Below are 19,009 nucleotides of genomic sequence, written 5' to 3'. Positions count from 1 at the left end.
AGCTAAGGCGGCCCTGCTCCGAGTCCTGGCCCGCCCTGACTTACCTGGGAGTAAAGCCTATTGAACAAAGCAGGCCTGTTTGCTGGCCAATTCCCCTTCCCGCTCCGCAGGCGGGACGAGGCTGAGCGAGGGGGGTCCCAGAGCCGCTGCTGGCCAGCTCCTTCCCGGCGCGGCCGAGAGGGAAACGCGGCGGGCTGGACAGGCGCGTAGGCCGCAGCCTCGCCTCCCCTCCCGCCCTCAGCCCCGGGCCGCTTCCTTCCTCCCCATTTTCCTTCCTTCCTTCCTTCCTTCCCGGGGCCTGCCTGCCCGGCACCCCCCTCCCCGAGCCGGGGGCTTCTTTCTCCTTTCAGGGCATGGCGGCTCGGGGGACTATTTGGGACAGGAGCCCTCCTGGCCCGGGGGGCGGAGGAGGTCCCGGCCGGCAGACACTCCTTATACGGCCCGGCCCGTGTTACCTGGGCGCGGGCCAGGCGCTCCTTCTTTGGGCAGCCCCGCGGCAGCGCAAGGGGCCTGGGGGGCTCCGGCCAGGCCGCCCGGGCTCGCTCGGTGCCCGACACCCAAATATGGAGACATTCCTGTGGGTCGGCGGCAAGGGAGGGAAGAGCCCGGCCGGGAGCCTATATAAAACCCACCGGGCTTCCTCGCAAGCCCACCGAGCAGTAAGAGCTGGGAGAAGCAGCAACCGGAGCTAAGAGCCAGGAACCAACCCGAAGGTGAGGAGCGGGCGGGCAAGGGGGATGGATCCGGGCAGGACCACATGATGTGGGGGGAACTCCCAGCCACGCGGCCCGGGGGATACCCGGGAGAGGGAAGGTGGAGACATCGCAAAGCCAGCCCGGAAAGGAGGGAGCCTTCCAACTCCTCTCCGGTGCAAAGCAGAAATGGGCAACGGGGAGCAGAAAACAGCTGCATCCAGCCTTCTCCGCCTGGCGTTCTTCAATTGCCACTGCTATTTTTTTTTAAAAAAAAGTTTTTTTACATTAAATTATAAAAGAGATCCTGCCTGCATCCAGCCTTAGTTTAAACCAACCCGGGAGCAAGCTTTCAATTTATGCATAATCTCTCACTTGGCTTAGGCTGCTACTGAGACTTGTGAAGATTCTGACACACACGCTCATATTGTAAAATGGAATTATCCGTAGTCTGCAGAGTCCCACGGCAAGGATCTCTGAGATGCGGGCTCAGGGTTTGACTCTGCCACCCACGGAACTCTTGTGACTTTCAACAAGTCGCTGCTGGCCACTTGGAGGGGACTCTGAAGGAGAGGGGAGGCTAGAACTGACAGCTGCCAAGTTATAAATTGCGTGGGATGAACAAATCCACTTCTCACTTGGAACATAACTGGTTCCATTGGTATTTATCATTAAATTAGAAGGGCTTTGAAGGATCCAGACCTTTTGTTACCGTGTTTTATATTACTGAATGAATGGTAATTTTACTGTGTGTTAGGCACAGGGTGTTGAGCTACAAAGGACAGGAACCGTTTTATTTGAAGGATGATTTTGGTTATTCTTTTTTCATCCTTTGCTTCCCTAATTCCTGAAGGTTTCATACACAGAGAAAGGGCTTACCCAGTTGGAAGCCTCTGTTACACCAAGCCGGATTCTGTAGGGTGTAGCTAGTCCTGAAGAAAGTCAGGGGTCCCCTTGTCCCCAGGACAAAGGACAATCCTTCATTAGCAGCACTACAGCTCAGAGTGGTTAGTGCTGCCTGGAAGTACAGGTATGCCCAGAAGGTTTCTCAAGGAAGCAAGCCTTCAAGCTTTTCCTTGCAAACCGTATATTCCACAAGGGAAAATATCCCCTATTTTGTGAGCTGTTGCACGCTGTGTTGTGCTGTTCAGATTGTGTGACAAGGTTTGGGTTATCTCCATTGAGATGTAAAATGGACCAACTTTATTCAACTTTGTCACTCTCTGAAAGTGCTAGTCACTTTAGACATGTGTCAAAAGTTTGGGGGTGATGCCTTTGCTAAAGCTCTTCAGCATACTTCTAATTCCAGGTACAAGAGCATAATACCTTGTAATTAGCGTCTTAATATGGGGATGTAGAAGTGGGTGGCCTGCACATGTTTTAAGAGGGAGTTTGATTTAAATTTGATTTTTCAAAGTGTACAGCTCCAACCCTAACCACATTTACTATAGACCAAGTACCACTGAATTCAGTAGAGCTTCCTTATTCAAAATGTGTTGAGTTGCATTGTAAAGCCTAACCTATTACTCTGGAAGTCACTGGAGACAAATGGGACTTCATCCTAAGTAAATGTGATTCAGTTTCTCGACCCCAATAAGTTCATCTAACTGTGCTGAAGATTCAGCTGTTACTTGGTGTTTTAGTTTGCAGATCTTTATTAACAATAAAGTAAGCAGGTAGAAGGGGAACAGAAAATAATCTACTTTGTGGCCAGCGTAAGAACTGCTTTCTCCAGATTGATGGCCTATACTCCCCCACCATGGGGGAGACCCCCCTGTCAGACTTCCATAGATAAGAATTCTGCCTGTAGCCTCTAAGCTTTTGTGAGTGGATGCCTGCTGCCTGGTTGCCTCTTGTGAACTCTTCTTGCTTCTGCTTCATCTCTAGAAAGCCGACACCATGTGTGATGAGGATGAGACCACCGCGCTCGTATGCGACAACGGCTCCGGCCTGGTGAAGGCTGGCTTCGCCGGGGACGATGCCCCCAGGGCTGTGTTCCCCTCCATTGTTGGCCGCCCACGTCATCAGGTATTTTAGCCTCTTCTGCCAGCCATGCCCCTCTCCAGCTATAGGCAGGTTGAGACATGGCAACATCTGTTAGAAAAATTCCCATTCTACTGGACCCTGAGTGGGACTGAGGAAATAATATATATGTGAGATGGGCCACAGCATTTCTCTTTTCTTTCCCCCACTCCCAATTGGACTTCCTAGGATTAGAAAGATTAAGTCTACAATTCTGTTAATTCTTACTTGGGTGTATGTACCACAGAATTCTACAGAATACAAATGTCAATAGAGCTGTGGCATTCAGTTTATGGACTTCCCAGGGGCATGTCTTTTGAAATAGGGATATCAACAAAATGATTGCCCTAGTAAGCATTTTTTATTTGAAATGTGGGGTGTGTCCATCATAGCCTATGAGTTTATACTATCTCTGAAACAGAATAGGAATACATTAAGAGGAAATCAGCTGTTCTTAGCAGTCTGTTACAATGTTCCCCATTTTCCTAAAAAAAGGATAGAGTTTTGTTTGTTGTTCCCCTAAATATATTCTATACAGCTGCTGCTGGGTGTTTCCTTCCTGCACCTTGTACTTTATTCTCTGTTATGAAGGAAAAGTCTTAGGGCCTTGGTAGGAATAGCTTATAGCTCTTTGCTTAGTGTAGAGGACAGCAACAAGATGCTGAGAGCTTTTCCCACTTCCTTCCTAGGGTGTCATGGTGGGTATGGGTCAAAAAGACTCCTACGTAGGGGATGAAGCTCAGAGCAAGAGAGGTATCCTGACCCTGAAGTACCCCATTGAGCATGGCATCATCACCAACTGGGATGACATGGAGAAGATCTGGCATCACACCTTCTACAATGAGCTCCGTGTGGCCCCTGAGGAGCACCCCACCCTGCTCACTGAGGCCCCCCTCAACCCCAAGGCCAACCGTGAAAAGATGACCCAAATCATGTTTGAGACCTTCAACGTCCCTGCCATGTATGTGGCTATCCAGGCTGTGCTGTCCCTCTACGCTTCTGGCCGTACCACTGGTGAGTGACAGGACCAGAAATGGAGAAGAGAAAAGGAAGGATGTCCAGGGAACACTGCGAGTCCAAGCAGAGGGGGAGAGAGAGAGACAGATACTTGTAATCCAACTACAATAGGGGGTGCCCAGCCACTGATGTGGGTTTAGGTACACAGGAAACTGCCTTGTGCCACTAGCTCTTCTCGGTTAGTATCATCTGTGAGAACAAGATGCTGGACCAGATGGGCCTTTGGCCTGATCCAACAGAGCTCTCTTGATGTTCTTACATAGACTGGCATCAGGATAACAGTCATTGTACAGTAGTCTGCTGCTACAGTAGTCTGCTGCTGAGTCTCCTACATGCCTTTACTGGCACTAAGACCGTCAAGAAAAGGAAGAACCTAGCCACTGGCATGAACTGTTCAGTGATGGAGGCCCCCTACACACCCAGCCATTAGCTAGGATGCCCACTAAGGAGGGAGAACACTTGTCTGCTAGCACTGCCTGTGATGCCTGGCAATTTCTCATCTAGATGTCAGCAAGGTCCCATTCCTCCCTTGCCTGTGTGTCCCGTATCAACCTGACACAGCAAGCAGGTGTTGCAGCCTCCTTTGCTAACTTTCGCATCCATTTCTTGTTTCTGTAGGTATTGTGCTGGACTCCGGCGATGGTGTCACCCACAACGTGCCCATCTATGAGGGTTATGCTCTGCCCCATGCCATCATGCGTTTGGACCTGGCTGGCCGGGACCTCACTGACTACCTGATGAAGATCCTGACTGAGAGAGGCTACTCTTTCGTCACCACCGGTAAGGAGCGCAGCCTCTCCAGCCCTCAGCCTTTGCGCTAGCGTTGACTTACACCTCCTCACCCTGATTTAGAACCATCAATGCCCTTTGCTCCGACAGGCCCTTGGCTCCTTAATACACTAGCAGAGGCCTTTGAGTAATTTCTAGGAAGCTGAGCTTTGCGTCTGGTCATCAAGTAGAGGATGAGCTTGGAGGCTGATGCCAGGTTCGGTGGAACCATAACTTTAAAATCCACAGCCTGCCTATCTTATGTTATTGGCCTCATTCATAAAAAGTGTAGGCTAGAGTTTCTAGCCCATGTTCTCCCTCTAGTGGCGGATTTTTAAACATTTAAAAACTGAGCTTCAGTTTGATGTACAAGGTGCCGTGCCCATAATTTTATTATGTGCCTATTGGCTGTTCTCCCCTCCTGGGTGGGATTCTCCTTTGGCAGGCTTCTAAATTCTTCCTCTTCTCTCTTGCTAGCTGAGCGTGAGATTGTCCGTGACATCAAGGAAAAGCTGTGCTATGTGGCTCTGGACTTTGAGAATGAGATGGCTACCGCTGCCTCCTCCTCCTCCCTGGAAAAGAGCTATGAATTGCCTGATGGGCAGGTCATCACCATTGGCAATGAACGTTTCCGTTGCCCAGAAACCCTTTTCCAGCCATCTTTCATTGGTATGTATCTCTCTGTTGAGTGTCCTCCTCACTGACCTCTCTTCTACAAAGAATTCTTTGTGTGCCTGTGGCGCGAGTGGCTTTCTTCACTTTTCCTTCACCTTCCCTATGCTACCAGGTATGGAATCCGCTGGTATTCATGAGACAACCTACAACAGCATCATGAAGTGCGATATTGACATCAGAAAGGACCTGTACGCCAACAATGTCATGTCTGGTGGTACCACCATGTATCCCGGTATTGCTGACCGCATGCAGAAGGAAATCACCGCTCTGGCTCCCAGCACAATGAAGATCAAGGTGGGCTTAATTCCATGCATTACTGAATCACAACTCGTATGCATTAGGCATGCAGGAGAGGGAGACCTAATGCTTAGGGCAATTGCACGCTTCTAATCATAGTGCTTTCGAAGGCATCTCCATGCAAGAACATGAGAAATAGGAGAACAGAATTTAATCACCTTGAGAGGGCCACTCTTGCATGGCTCACCCTGTTCTCTGCTTGTACAATCATTACAATACAAACGATGCCACCTAATTAACTGGATTTTTAATACAGTATTAGAGGTGTTGCTAGGAGCTACATCTGGGAATGTGGAGGGCCATGCCTTATTGTATGAGGACTGGATTAGTATTCCTGTATAACTTCAGGTGCAGACCTCTTCCCAGTACCCAAATGGTGGGAGGTGGTGCCACTGCTTATAAAGGATGCTGCCGTCTAGGACACCTTTTGCAGAGTTCTTCTGTCATTATCTAGGGACTCCTGTATCTCCCCCGCCCTCCCCCCGCTTGCCAACTGAATCATTCCTTTTCTTCTTGCAGATCATTGCCCCACCTGAGCGTAAGTACTCCGTCTGGATCGGTGGCTCCATCCTGGCTTCCCTGTCCACCTTCCAACAGATGTGGATCACAAAACAGGAATACGATGAAGCCGGCCCATCCATTGTCCACCGTAAATGCTTCTAAACATGTTTACAAAAAAAAAAAAAAGGATCATTATTATTACTTGGTTACTACTCTCAGGATGACGACATTGTGAGTTGCAGGCTGTTGAACACCTGCAACAGCCACCTCAACGTTCTATTTTGTAACAATGTCTTTGTTGCTGTTGCTGCAGACGCCATGTGACACTGAGTGTATGTAAAGTGTACATAAAATTAATTTATTTTACCTCATTTTGTTATTTTTCAAACCAAGCCCTGTGGAAGGAAACCAAAAACAAAAAAATACTTCAAGAAGCATTAAATCATCAGTCATTCTGTCATGCCCCAATGCAGCTGGCTTCGTGTGATTTATTGCTCTCAAATGCTGTGGGTTGTGCTATTTCAAGCCTTCTGGCTTTTTTTTCTTTCAAGTAGTTGCAATACATAAATGGGATGGGGAGGTGCTTTAAAAAGGGAACCCATATGATAATGATTTGGGATTCTATAAAGAGACTTTGATTTCCAGAAATCCACACAGACAGTTTCTGTGAAGAGGGTATGCTTAAAATATACACAGAGCTTCTATTACAGATGGCTTGGTCAGACTGAGTGATTAACCCCAGGTCACCCAGTGATAGCTAAGCAGAGATTTTAATTCATATTCAAATCTCATGCTCTCAGTCTGTACCACACTGGCTCTCGGGAGTGTTGATGGAAAGAGGAAATCCTTTCTAAATAAGAAAAATAATTTCAGTTGCATTCTTGTGTTTCTAAAGAAACCTAGTTTCTGTCCTCACAATCAAGTTTTACAAAGATGCATAACATTCATAACAGACCCAGTTGTTTCCTTGCATTGTACAAACTCCATAACAAGATAAAAGTTGTTTTCCTGCAGAATTCAGAGGCACTGTTTAAGGCTATCCACAACTGCCTTATTACTAATTCAGACTAATGGCCCATATTCTTGCCTATCTGTATTGCTGGAGAGTTTCCACCAAAGATCAGTCCAAGAGTCCTGCTATGCGAGATCCTTTAGCTAGAGATGCCTGGAATTAAACCTGAGATATTACATATGCAAAACATGTGCTGTGCCACTCAGCTATGGCTCCTTCAATTACTGGGTGTCAAACCTAACTGAGCCAAGGACCTAAAATACCCCAGAGGGCAGGACAGATTAGCACAGCACACTTGGTGTGCAAAGGGACTTGCAGCTCCCAGCTGTTCTTTTCTTTACCATTCCCTCTAAAGGAATTGCATTAGATTCTCGCTAATGTTTTCTGGGCTCAGTTGGAAAGAGTCTGAAGGTCATCTGGTCCATTTTACTTCAGCCAAAAGCCTGCCACATCCCAAGGGCTCAGAGCAGGTTACAGTGTGGTATCATAAAACCATTTCCTGTTTGGAAGACCTGCAGTCTAAAGGAGTTTAAAACGGAAATCACTTGCACTTTTGGCTTTACTAAAGGGAAACTCCTTCCTGACCTGACAGCCCAGCCCTCCATTTCCATCATTCCCATTCTCTGGATTCTTAGAAGCATTTCCATCCTCCCCGAGGCAGCGCAAACTTGCCTGTCCTTTGTACCTTTTCATCTCACCCATCTACCTACCTCGCTCTTGCACACACACCCCTCTTGGCAAAGCCTGGTATGATCTAAACCTGTCTTGGCTTCCCAAATCACATCCCACACATGGATCTGTGACTGACCATCCATAGATGGCTGGGGCCCATCACTAACTTTAGCATCTTCCAAGCAGGTAAAACAGGCTTTGAAGCATCCGCAAGGAAGCACAAAGATGGACTGAGCCCAGGTGGGAGCAACCAGACTTGCAGAGCCTTCGCAGAAATCCTGCTCCCATCTTCCTTCCAGGGCAAGTGGGCAGTCCTTGCATGGTGATGGGATCCCTGGCAGCTTAGCCCCACTGTATGTCAAAAGCAGAGAGCAGGTGCAGACCAGAGGCCCCTTGCCAGAGGAGACTAACACAAGGACACATTCAGTAAAACAAGCTCAGATCATCAGGCTTGGTAATGAATCAAGCCAGCTTTCTCAGATGCCTTGCTGGAAATGCTGCAAATGACAGATGTCTCGATGACACAGGGTGGGAAAGGTGATACTTTCGCAAGGCTGTGCGCCTTTTGCTCTCTTTTCAGCAACAGTGGGAGCAGTTGCAGAAGCTGGACGGGATTCCTCCCGTACAAGCCCCACACAGAACTTCAGGAGCAAGAAACAAGAACAAAAGCCGACCTCTTCTGCAGTTCATAGAATTGTGGAGAGTTGGAAGGGACCCAAAGTGTCATCTGTTCCAAACCCCTGCAAAGCCCCTCCATTGAAACGCATGCAGGAGATGTTCCCAGTGACTTGTGTCCTTTATTCTTGGGGTGGGTGTGAAATAAGTAGATCTAGCCCATGGGTCCTCCTCATCTGACCTACTTTCCCCAACCCGTGGCAATTTAGCTTAAACAACAGCTTCCCATTGGAGCCAGCAGGAATTTTAATGGGGGAGTGGAGCTCAAGAGGAACCCTCCAGTGCTGAAAATAGAATGAAAAAAGAAAAACTCCTGGTGGCTGTTTTCAAGCCCAGTTGCGTCAGAGGGGAACATTTGGGAGGGTCACAGCTGGGGAAAAAGTTTGTGCATTCTTGGGAAGCAACATACAGTGTAAACCGATGCCGGTGACAGATAATGGAATGTGATTCTATTAACCGGGCAACACGTACGTCAGACAAGCTGACCTTGGCAAACTGGAAGGGAGCAGAACTGAGGAATTTGGTGCTTTACAATAATACAGGGCAATTTTTAAGGATTGCAAGAAGAAAATGCATGGGAAGTGCTTTGAACACTTGAAAGCTCTATACAAATATAACGATAATGACTGCTGTTACTATTCCTACTATTCCTGAGTTTTACTAGGGTGTCCCATTCTCCTATATCACAGGGCTGATATGAGCGCCAAATGTCTCTTCCTGGGCTTCAGAGAATTTACAGGCTGAACTTGGTGAAGACCTATTTATCCAGCTTGGAACAAAAAACAGAAATGTTTTCAATTATTTCTGGGGATGTGCAGAGAGTGGGCACCTGTTGTATGTTGACAGGCCTGCTATTCCACAGAACAGGGGCAGCCCTGCTTCTGGGATCTTTGGAACACGCAGGAGAAACCCTCCTGCAGACCGTAGGGCTCTTCTCTAAAGTATTCCAAGAGTGCTTTGCAAATATATGCCACCGGCTTCCCGTCAACATGCGGAATGCTTATTTCACAAGTCAGATATAGCAAGGCGGCAGGGCTTTTAAAAATAGAGAGGCCTGGCTTGCAGACCATAAAATGCAGCTCCCAAGGAAAGCTGCCCAGGAGCTTCTTGCTTGTCTGCCGCCTGCTTTCAAAATTTCATTGTGCAAATCTTCACATTATCCGGATAGTTGCCGTACATCCAGCGCACGTGTAAATCCATCCTATTTCAGGGAGCAATGTCTCCAGAATCAGACCCTGCTTGCCCCTCTCCGTTTGGCTTGCCCCCTTCTTGTGGCCCCAGACTTCCTTGAAGTCAACCTGTGCTTATTGGTGGACCATAGAGCTGCATAATCTCCCTGCTATTCCTATCACCCTTCCTGAGTCTGGAGGGCATTGCTGGTTGAAGGGATATATATGGAAAGGAAGGAAGGTGCCTTCAGCCCAGTGCCTTTCTTCTTGAAAAAAAAAACAGTGCTGGGGGTTTTTTGTCCCCATGCTCCTCCATGCTGTGTTCTGCAAGGAAAATCTGGAGACTAAGAAGGAGCCACCCCTTGGACCGTTGTGTGTAAGAAGGCAGGCGGGCTGGGGTTGCCTGAGGCTGAATAGATCAGCTTGCACTGCGTGCAACATTTATGGAGGGTCCACAGGTCAGTGGCAGAAGGACCTACTTGCATTCAGAAGGCCCTGAGTTCAGCTTCTGACACCTCCAATTGAAATGATCAGAGTTGGCTTTATCAGGACCAGGAGGAGCAAATTACATCGCCTGTCACAAGATCCATTTAGAAACAAACCAGAGCCCACGCTGAGCCAGTGTAAGCACTACAGATGAATTCAGCGTAGCACTAAGGAGAACGTTCTGTCAACATAAGAATTCTGCTTGACTGGCAAAACGATCTCCCCTTTCCTCTCTCTTGCACGCTGTTCTGGGGGTTCCCACAACCTTCCAGAGCAGATCGGGGGGCGTGCGTGCGGCTGCACTGGGAGAGGAGAGTGAGGGGAAGCTCCATTGTGCTAGGAACAGTCCTTGGGCTAACATTCACTAACGGAACTGAGTAGCCGAATCTGGCCCTATACCTTTAAAGTCTAGTCGAAACACACTGCCCACCTCAGAGAATTCTGGGCACTGGGCACACTCCTCTCTTGTTTGCCAAGGCAGTTTGTTAAGGGATGCTGGGAATTGTAGCTCTATGGGGAATAAGCTACAGTGCCCAGAATTCTTTGCAGGGGAGGAATGTTTCTTGAATGTGCTTTAAAGTTATAGTGCGTATATGCAGCCTGAGTCTCCAGGATAGGGAAACAGCCTCTATGGAAACCAATAGGTCGTAAGCTGAAATCTAAGGCTCTTCTGGGATATTAGCTTGAATAAAAAGGAATTTACCACATACAAAGGCTCTAAGCTCCTGAACTTTCTGCTGGGCCACTGCTTAGCTGGAGGTCTCAAGTCTTCTTTGCACAAGGGAATTCTATATGAAAATCACTTCCCCCTCCTGGGGCGACCACCAAGCTGTTACTGTGTTGATGAGAATCTGAGTGTTGAGAACATTTCTGTGGCTTGAAACCTTTCAACAACAAAAAAAGATACCTGAGGATTACCAGAAGTTCTCCGTTACATGTAGACCTTTGGCAACATTGCAGTTCATACTGGATTACCATAAGGCTCTGTAGGTTATAGAGGCAGCCTCAAAACTTTTATTTCAGAGTAGTTTAAATATAGTAGCCAAGATATTTGCCTTATGCTAGGACATTAGCCTTCATAGTAGATTGCTCTTTCAGGGCCAAACTAGATGATAATGTTGTACACCACCCCCGTTTCCAACTGGGGCACCATTTCAAGGGTTCCAGGCACTTACCAAGAATCTGTGTTTCTTTTGGAATGAGGGGCAGCGGAGACTGTGGTGTCTTTATGATATATGGTTTATTTACACATATATACAACTTGAGCCTACAATGGAGGGGCTCACGGCATTAACACCCCAAGATGGCCTTGCTTCTCCCATAGCTACAACCTTGGATTCAAGCAGAAATCAGGCATGGCTCTGTCTCTCGCTCTGGCTTCCCAGCCTGCACCTTTGCTTCTAGCTTCTAGCTCACCCACCTTAACTCTGCCCTTTGTCTTTCTAAGTACCAGCAAGTTTTGGGGGAGGAGGGGAGCATTTGTCTTCTGGCTACATCCTTTGTTTCTTAGGTACCTTTGTTAACCATACTAAGGCCATTAACTCATCAGGAAGCTAACCGGGCTATCCCAAGAATTGAATCTGTGCTAGATCCAGGAATTTGAAGGGGGTTCAGGCATACAGCCCACCCACCCCCATTTATAACAATATGTTAGTTCATCTGATGCAGCTACTTGGGGCAGAAAAATGTATTGGCCGAACCAAAGAGTCTGTGTACATGTTCATGCAAGTCAAGGAAGAAAGCAGGTATGTGCCATTGCTAATGCCTGATGATGTATACTTGTTTGATTCAGTCGCCAGTTTTAGCCCTGGCGGAGTTATATCAGAAAAGTGTACATTGCTGTTTGAGGTGCCTAACCCATGAAGCTGAAAGGTTTGCACTCTTCCCAGTAACAAAACAACATTTCAGCCACTCCACTTGGATTAACAACAGCAAAGGTTGTTTTTATCATCATCAAGCCCCACCTCCAAGATAAATTGGGGTGGTGGCCATAGCTAGAAGGGAGCACACCAGGTGAAGGAATACAATGGGAACATTTACTGGGAATCTGTCTTCACTGTGAGCTACCATTAGTGCTTTTCTATTTTGGGAATACAGAGTGAGCTTCATAAGGGGGTGTCCCATACGTGACAGCTGATCAGACAGAGACGCTGAGTGGGGGATGCCATTTAGCATTACAGAGCACTGAGGCCGCAAGCCCAGAAGGGAACAGATGTGCCACATTTGTGGTCATCGCTGATGAATGGCTGGATGTTATACAGACCAAAAAGAACCAGACTGCAAGGTTGCCTGTGCTGGAAAAGGGCAGGGATGACTTAACTCTAAAGAGTGATCCATGTTCCTTTTAACTGCGGCAGCGCCTGCTTTTTCTGACTCTACACTTCTGAGGGTTTGAAGTTTTGGCTTATGGCAGAAGACCTTACAGGCCATAGTCACATTAATAAGAAGAGCTTGCTGCATCAGGCCAATGGCCCATCTGGTCCAGCCTTCTTAAATAAATAAGAACCTCTGCTTTCAAGTTGTACCAGAATGGAGAGGAAAGCAGGTGCTGGTGGTAGGATCCTTGGGTTCAACTGACATCACGGTCACCAGAAAGGAAATGGGTATGGTGATTAGAATGTTGGAGGACAAGTGGAGTGAAGCCATGAAGCTGGGATTGGGACTGCCCATAAAGGTACCCTAAGGCCCTTTTGCTAGGCCACAACCGTGTGCTATGCAATCCCAGAATTATGCTCCAGCGTTTTTTGCGACCATTTGAGTGATCCTCAGTTGCACCTGCTGGACTGCATGCTTCTTCACTGGCACACCTACAAACATGGCCACTTGGGGAATGTTTGTATTGTCCGGCCAGGGCTTGGATGTGATGCTAATTGGGTGTAGTCATTGGACTAGGTTGGGAGACTCGGATTCAGGTCTGCACTTGGCCCTGGAGCTTGCTGGGTGATTTTGGGGTAGTCACTGTCTTTTAGCCTAAGCTACCTCAAACAGTTGTTGTGAGGATAAAAAAATGGATAGTGAGAGAATTAAGTATGCCTCCCTGGAGGAAATATGGGATATAAATTGTGCTTTTTTTTAAAGGAGTCCCCTGTTACAAGTTGAAGGGCAATCAAGTTCCCTAAATTCCAGATAACTTGAGGAAATTACAAACAATTACCTTATGGAATGTTGTTATGGAACTCAGGACAAGGGTGAACAAATTAAAGTATGTAAATCCATTTATTCCGTTTATAAACCCTGTTATGATTGAGTGTCACCTTCTGAGCTGGACAGAGGTCTTTGCTACTCATTAAATGTTGCCCTAGGAGGGGAATGAAATGTTTACTTCTGGTATTTCTATCTCAAGCATCCGTAAGCGCAGATCTCCACCAGAGGCAGGGAAAATCTCAACTGGCAGGCTGCATGCTATTGTTATACCAAGGTATTCTATGCCTTTTTATAATCCATTCCAGGAATTTACTTGGCGAGATGAAAGAGGAGATTACTCTTTCCTTCGGAGCAAAGAATACACACAAATGGTTGCTATATTTAGAAACCATACTCTGTTTTTATTGAGTTCATTCACGTTAGACAGGGTGCTTTCAGACTGATGCCCAAGACTGCCAACAGGTCATTCAGATATCATACTCAGGTCATTGGCAACAGCCTTTAAAAACAAAAAACAAAAACTTACCAGCTTTTCCACAGACTGGGCAAATCCTGATTAACTGGTGAAAAAAAATATATACTGGCATTTTGATGCAAATAAAGTCCCATAGATGCTGGAGAAAACAGAAGCAGTACTGAACCCACAATACATATTCATTTGGAAGGATTCCTAGTAAATAAGCTGTTCTTGATACTGACCAAAAGAGCAATATGATGAAACAACAATAGACTGGGAGAAAATGTTCCATATTGTTTGAACTCCATTTCAGTGGGGAAATTCAGAGACAAGGGGCAATTCAGGGACAACAGAGTGGACTGCTACAGAAACTATGAACCCCACTAACACTTTTATTCCTAGCTGTCATAGTACAAGTGGGAGCTGCAACAATGTTTTGCAGTGTCGAACTCTTCTGTTCAAGGTTCCACCCCCTTCCATTCCATCTCCTCCCTCCCAGTTTTTAATCCTTCGCATACCCTGCAACAGACCATCAGCATTCTGTGCCCATTGAGCATTCTGTCCCAATCATCTGCTTGTGGAAAAGATATCCAAGTAGATAGAGTAAAAATACAAGGGGAGGGGGCTCCAATTTTCACCAGAGGGGTTGGACACAATTTCAGGGCCTAACAGTTGGTCATCTGCAGATGATCCAGACAGAACTCAAGGATCTGCGTAGGACTATTCTTAGAACAGCACCGGTTTAGACAGGTGGCACATTATATTTCCTTTGAAATCAATTGAACATTCAAGTTTAATAGTACAGTGGATGTGGGTGGCACTGTGGGTTAAACCACAGAGCCTAGGGCTTGCCGATCAGAAGGTCAGTGGTTTGAATCCCCATGATGGGGTGAGCTCCCGTTGCTCGGTCCCAGCTCCTGCCAACCTAGCAGTTCGAAAGCAGGAAGTGCAAGTAGATAAATAGGTACCGCTCCGGCAGTAAGGTAAATGGCATTTCTGTGCGCTACTCTGGTTCGCCAGAAGCAGCTTTATCATGCTGGCCACTTGACCCGGAAGCTGTACGACGGCTTCCATGCCCAGTAAAGCGAGATGAGTGTCGCAACCCCAGAGTTGTCCATGACAGGACCTAATGGTCAGGGGTCCCTTTACCTTTACCTTGGTTTACGAACAGTCCTGTTTACGAACTATTCGGTTTACAAACTCCGGAAAACTGGAAGTAGTGTTCCGGTTAGCAAACTTTACCTCAGTCTATGCATGGAAGCTGGACGGTGGAAGGGCACTGGCGGCGGCAGACCTCATTAGGGAAAGCACACCTCAGTTTAAGAACAGATTTGGTTTAAGAACGGACTTCAGGAACAGATTAAGTTTGTAAACCAAGGTTCCACTGTATTTAAACTGAACTTGGGTGTACCAAACATCCTTTGAATGCCACCACCCCCATTGCCCTAATAAAGCCAATTTGTTGTCCCTCTTGGGACATATTTCAAATGGGTCATTCAGGAGTCCCTATTTTAGGCCAACCATCCTTCCCTTTCTGACGCTGGCAGAGATGCAGCCTACGGCTGACAAAATCACACTGACACATAAATTTGCATGCCTCCCTCCCTCCCACGCGACGCAGCACACAGCCCAGCTGTTGTCATCTCTTATCCCGGAGGATTGCAAACAGGCAGTGTGGGCAATGACTGCAAGGTAGCACAGGCAAATATATAATCTTAACATGGCTAACTGAGCCTTCCAAGAAATGTGTGACTCTGAGAAATACGATCTCTGTGCTTATTTTCTCCTGCAGAATGATTTCACCTAGGAGATGGGGTGTTTGGCTCTACGGGTCTAACAAACTGCCATAGTTGGGGAGGAAAAGGAATGGACCTTAACTCTAAGAGGTCTTTGCCTTCCACTTTTTGCTGTTGCTTCTTTGTGAGGATTCTTCCAATTACTTTGCACATGATTCAAAACAGAGTGGACTGTGGGGGTGCTGTAAAACAGAAACAAAAGCAGCCTAGCAGGGGAAAGGCCTGATCTGAACTTTGCAAGTCTTCCATTTGTAGGGAACAATTTTTAAAAACAAACAAGCAAACAAACAAACAAACAAATAAAGGAGCCTTCAGAAATTTGGGACTCACCTCCAGCCTGAAGTGGTAACATCCATTGCATCACCTCAGGAGTGCATTATTTCATCCTATTATTGGTGTTGACCAGGAATTCCACTGGGCCTTTCTGCATAGAAAGGGCTATAAAAGGCTTTCTAATTGGTCCGGAACTTTGCCTGAGCAACCAAGTCTTCCAGGTTCTGGGCAATTCCTAGGTCCACCTCTAAGAGCTATCTAGTCTAGGGCTCATCCTTGACACATACTCAAGCATATTATTCTAATATGAGCTATAATATTACCCTGATGTTATTTTGCCCCAACAAGTCTAGTTATGGATGCTGTTCAGCTTTAGGAGCATTTAAATAAGTTGTAAAAACCTCATATAATTCAATATTTATTCATAATTGGGTTCCTAGTGGGGGGGGGGGAGTGAAGATTTTAGGGAAAGTGCCAAAACATTAGTTGTTATTCAGCTAAAGCTAATCAGAACTATATCCCATTTGAGTTAATGACACAGCTTTGCTGCCATTAACTTAAATCCCACTGCACCTTAAAACAGGATGAGGCAAATTCATGAAGGATAAAGCTATTCATGGCTACTGACCATGATGGTTGTGTTCTGTCTCCACTGTCAGAAGCAGTATCCTGCAAATCACAAGTGGGGGGAGTGCTGCTGGGCTCAGGTCCTGCTTGAAGATTTCCCACCAGTATCTGGTTGGCTGCTGTTACAGCAGAGTGCTGGCCTAGATGGGCCTCTGGCCTCATCCAGCAGGGCTCCTAAGTCACTACACACACACACACACACACACACACACACACACACACACACACACACAGTGGTACTTTGGTTCTTGAACTTAATCCATTCGGTGAGTCCGTTCGACTCCCAAAACCTGTTCAAAAACCAAGGTGTGGCTTCTGATAGGCTGCAGGAGCTTCCTGCACTCAATCGGAAGCTGTGGAAGCCGTGTCAGATGTTCAGCTTCCAAAAAACTTTCGCAAACTGGAACACTCACTTCCAGTTTTGTAGCGTTCGAGAGCCAATTTGTTTGACAACTAAGCCGTTCAAGAACCGAGGTACCACTGTACCAGATTTAACAATATCACTGATGCTGCACAATTTCCTGGGGAAAAAAACATATTTTCCTGGTATTGAAACATTGACAAGGTTTTATTCTGGAGGGCCGCAGGTTCCCCAGGAACAGTCTCCATTTGACTGTCTAAAGTACAGCAAGAATCAGAGACCTCGCCCACTCCAATTTCCAGCAGCTCAAGGCCAGTCGAGTTATTCTTGACAGGGAAGGGCCACAGCTCAGTGGCAGAGCATCTGTCTTGCAAGCAGAAGGTCCCAGGTTCAATCCCAGACATGTCCAGGTAGCACTGGGAGAGACTCCTGCCTCCAACCCTGGAGAGTCACTGCCAGTCAGTGTAAACAATACTGAACAAGATGGACCAATGGTTTGATTCAGTAGAAGACATCTTCCTCTGTTCCTATGTATTCTGGCACCTGAGACAGAAAAGCTCTTCTCCCTCCACACACACACACTGCCCCTGGCCATCAAAATACAACAGTAGTAAATTAAATAGCAAATAGTTTCCTGTCCTTTCAAGACAGCTGAAGTGGCTGCATCACTCTGCGTAACAGTTGAGCCAGCCCTGCTTAAAATGAGTTGAGTGGCATAGTGCACCCCTTGATAAACGAACAACTGAAATGTCTGCTTCAGCAAACACGGTTTTTTATTATATTCTAATTGCTTCATAATGCCATTCACACAGAAGTATCTTGGCACAGTTAATGTTTTGAGTAACTGATGAACTGTTGACTTTGGCTAAGTGAGTCAGTTCATAAACTGCGGAGAGAAAAAACAGATACCTCCAGCTCACGGTTGTTTTGTAATGCCAACCACCAAGCAACGCTATACTGTCTTTAATGGAGAAGTCATTATGGGAAGGAAATAAATACTAAAGTCTCAAGGAGACCTCAAGTGGGCAGATTTGGAAATGAACTTGGCTACAGCTACTCTATTCACCCTGGGAGATGATGCGAAAACACTTCTGTCTGGGAAACCTGTCCTTGAACGCCGCCCAAAAATTCCTAGGGTCTTTTTGCCTACAGAAAGCCAGAGAGCCTATAATAATATGTGACAAGATTTCATCACCTCCCATCGGTAAAGTAGTCACGTTTCATGAAGACATGATTTTCCATTAATCTCTTTTGCAGTATCCCCGGAGGAAAAAATGGTTCTGTCCTGATCTTTTCAAATGTCTGTCCTTATACTGATGGTGGTTAATAATAATTTTGGTTGTTATTTATTTTTATTTATTCTCCGTGTTTATTTTTTAAAACCCCCCTGAACATAACCCCCTTCAATTGAGCTAAATGAAATGCTCAAATTTAAGTTATGTTTATGTTCATTTGTTGTCGATGAAGTTCACCTCGAATGCTAGTATTTTAGTGTATTTCACTCATTTTAGTTGCTAGTCGTAGGTCCCTATCTTCATCTTCAGTTGCAACCAGATCTAAGTAGGAGGAATTGCATTTGCCTCTATTTGTCCTTTATTACCTTTTGTTTGCTCTTTTGTTTATTTGTGTGTTTTTTAATTTTAAATTTGTTATTGATTTATTTAGGGTTGAGCTTTTTTTTAATTGTGCCCAAAGCTGTTCAGCTTATTGGTCCAAACTGAAGGGGGGAAATGCCTTTTTTTGATTGCCATACATCCAGATTTTCCAGGACATTTTCCTGATTTCCACCTGGACACTGCTGCCAACTGTGGTATTCCGTATATGTCCAGAAAAATCTGGATGTATGCCAATCCTGATTTGGTAACAAAAAATGCGCAAACAGAATAAAAAGAAAGAAAACAAAGAGACAAAAATCTAGTGAGATCTCGTTGGAAGCAGCTGCCACTTCTTACTCTCTGGCTGCATTGGCAGGGGTTGCCTACCAAATGCCCATGAAAATCCTAAATTCGGCACCTGATCACAACAGTGCTCTCCCCCGTTAAAAATATACAATCTTTTCACGTTACCCTTGAGAACACTGAGGAGCACAATCCCGCCAAAATTAAGTATTTTTAAATCTTAGCTGGATATGTGCTTAATTGCTTTCATGCACACTACTAAGATATGACTGTGATTAAGTGGTATGCAAATTGTTAACTAAAATGTGAAAAATCGACTGTAGACGTACTCAGTTCTGGCTGATGCCTCGTGGTGTTGCTTTGTTTTAAGAAATCTAGGAAGACAGATTCGAGGGGCACAAGATTTAATTACCGTAATTAATTAGCTCCCCAAGGGGCGCAGCATTGGGGGGTCACCACCACCCACC

General features: G+C 46.2%; 1 protein-coding gene across 1 annotated transcript; it reads left to right on the top strand.

Moving 5' to 3' along the window:
- The first annotated feature begins 553 nt into the window (after positions 1-553).
- ACTA1 (actin alpha 1, skeletal muscle) lies at positions 554-6,440 on the top strand. Its single transcript, XM_081906916.1, has 7 exons — positions 554-713; positions 2,580-2,720; positions 3,404-3,728; positions 4,350-4,511; positions 4,977-5,168; positions 5,287-5,468; positions 5,991-6,440. The coding sequence occupies exons 2-7, from the start codon at positions 2,592-2,594 to the stop codon at positions 6,132-6,134; spliced, it is 1,134 nt and encodes a 377-aa protein (XP_081763042.1). The 5' UTR covers positions 554-713; positions 2,580-2,591; the 3' UTR covers positions 6,135-6,440.
- The last annotated feature ends 12,569 nt before the right edge of the window (positions 6,441-19,009 follow it).

Source organism: Podarcis melisellensis (assembly GCF_964234715.1).
Source record: "Podarcis melisellensis genome assembly, chromosome: 3".
NCBI lineage: Eukaryota > Metazoa > Chordata > Lepidosauria > Squamata > Lacertidae > Podarcis > Podarcis melisellensis.
The sequence above is the reverse complement of the archived record's forward strand: the minus strand, read 5'-3'. Positions and strand labels throughout refer to the sequence as shown.

Bases quoted from the DNA above. Each gene is read 5' to 3' on its own strand.
- ACTA1 (XM_081906916.1), top strand. From the start codon at position 2,592: ATGTGTGATGAGGATGAGACCACCGCGCTCGTATGCGACAACGGCTCC. The intron at 3,729-4,349 runs GTGAGTGACAGG...TTGTTTCTGTAG, and splicing joins CGCTTCTGGCCGTACCACTG to GTATTGTGCTGGACTCCGGC. The intron at 5,469-5,990 runs GTGGGCTTAATT...TTCTTCTTGCAG, and splicing joins CCAGCACAATGAAGATCAAG to ATCATTGCCCCACCTGAGCG.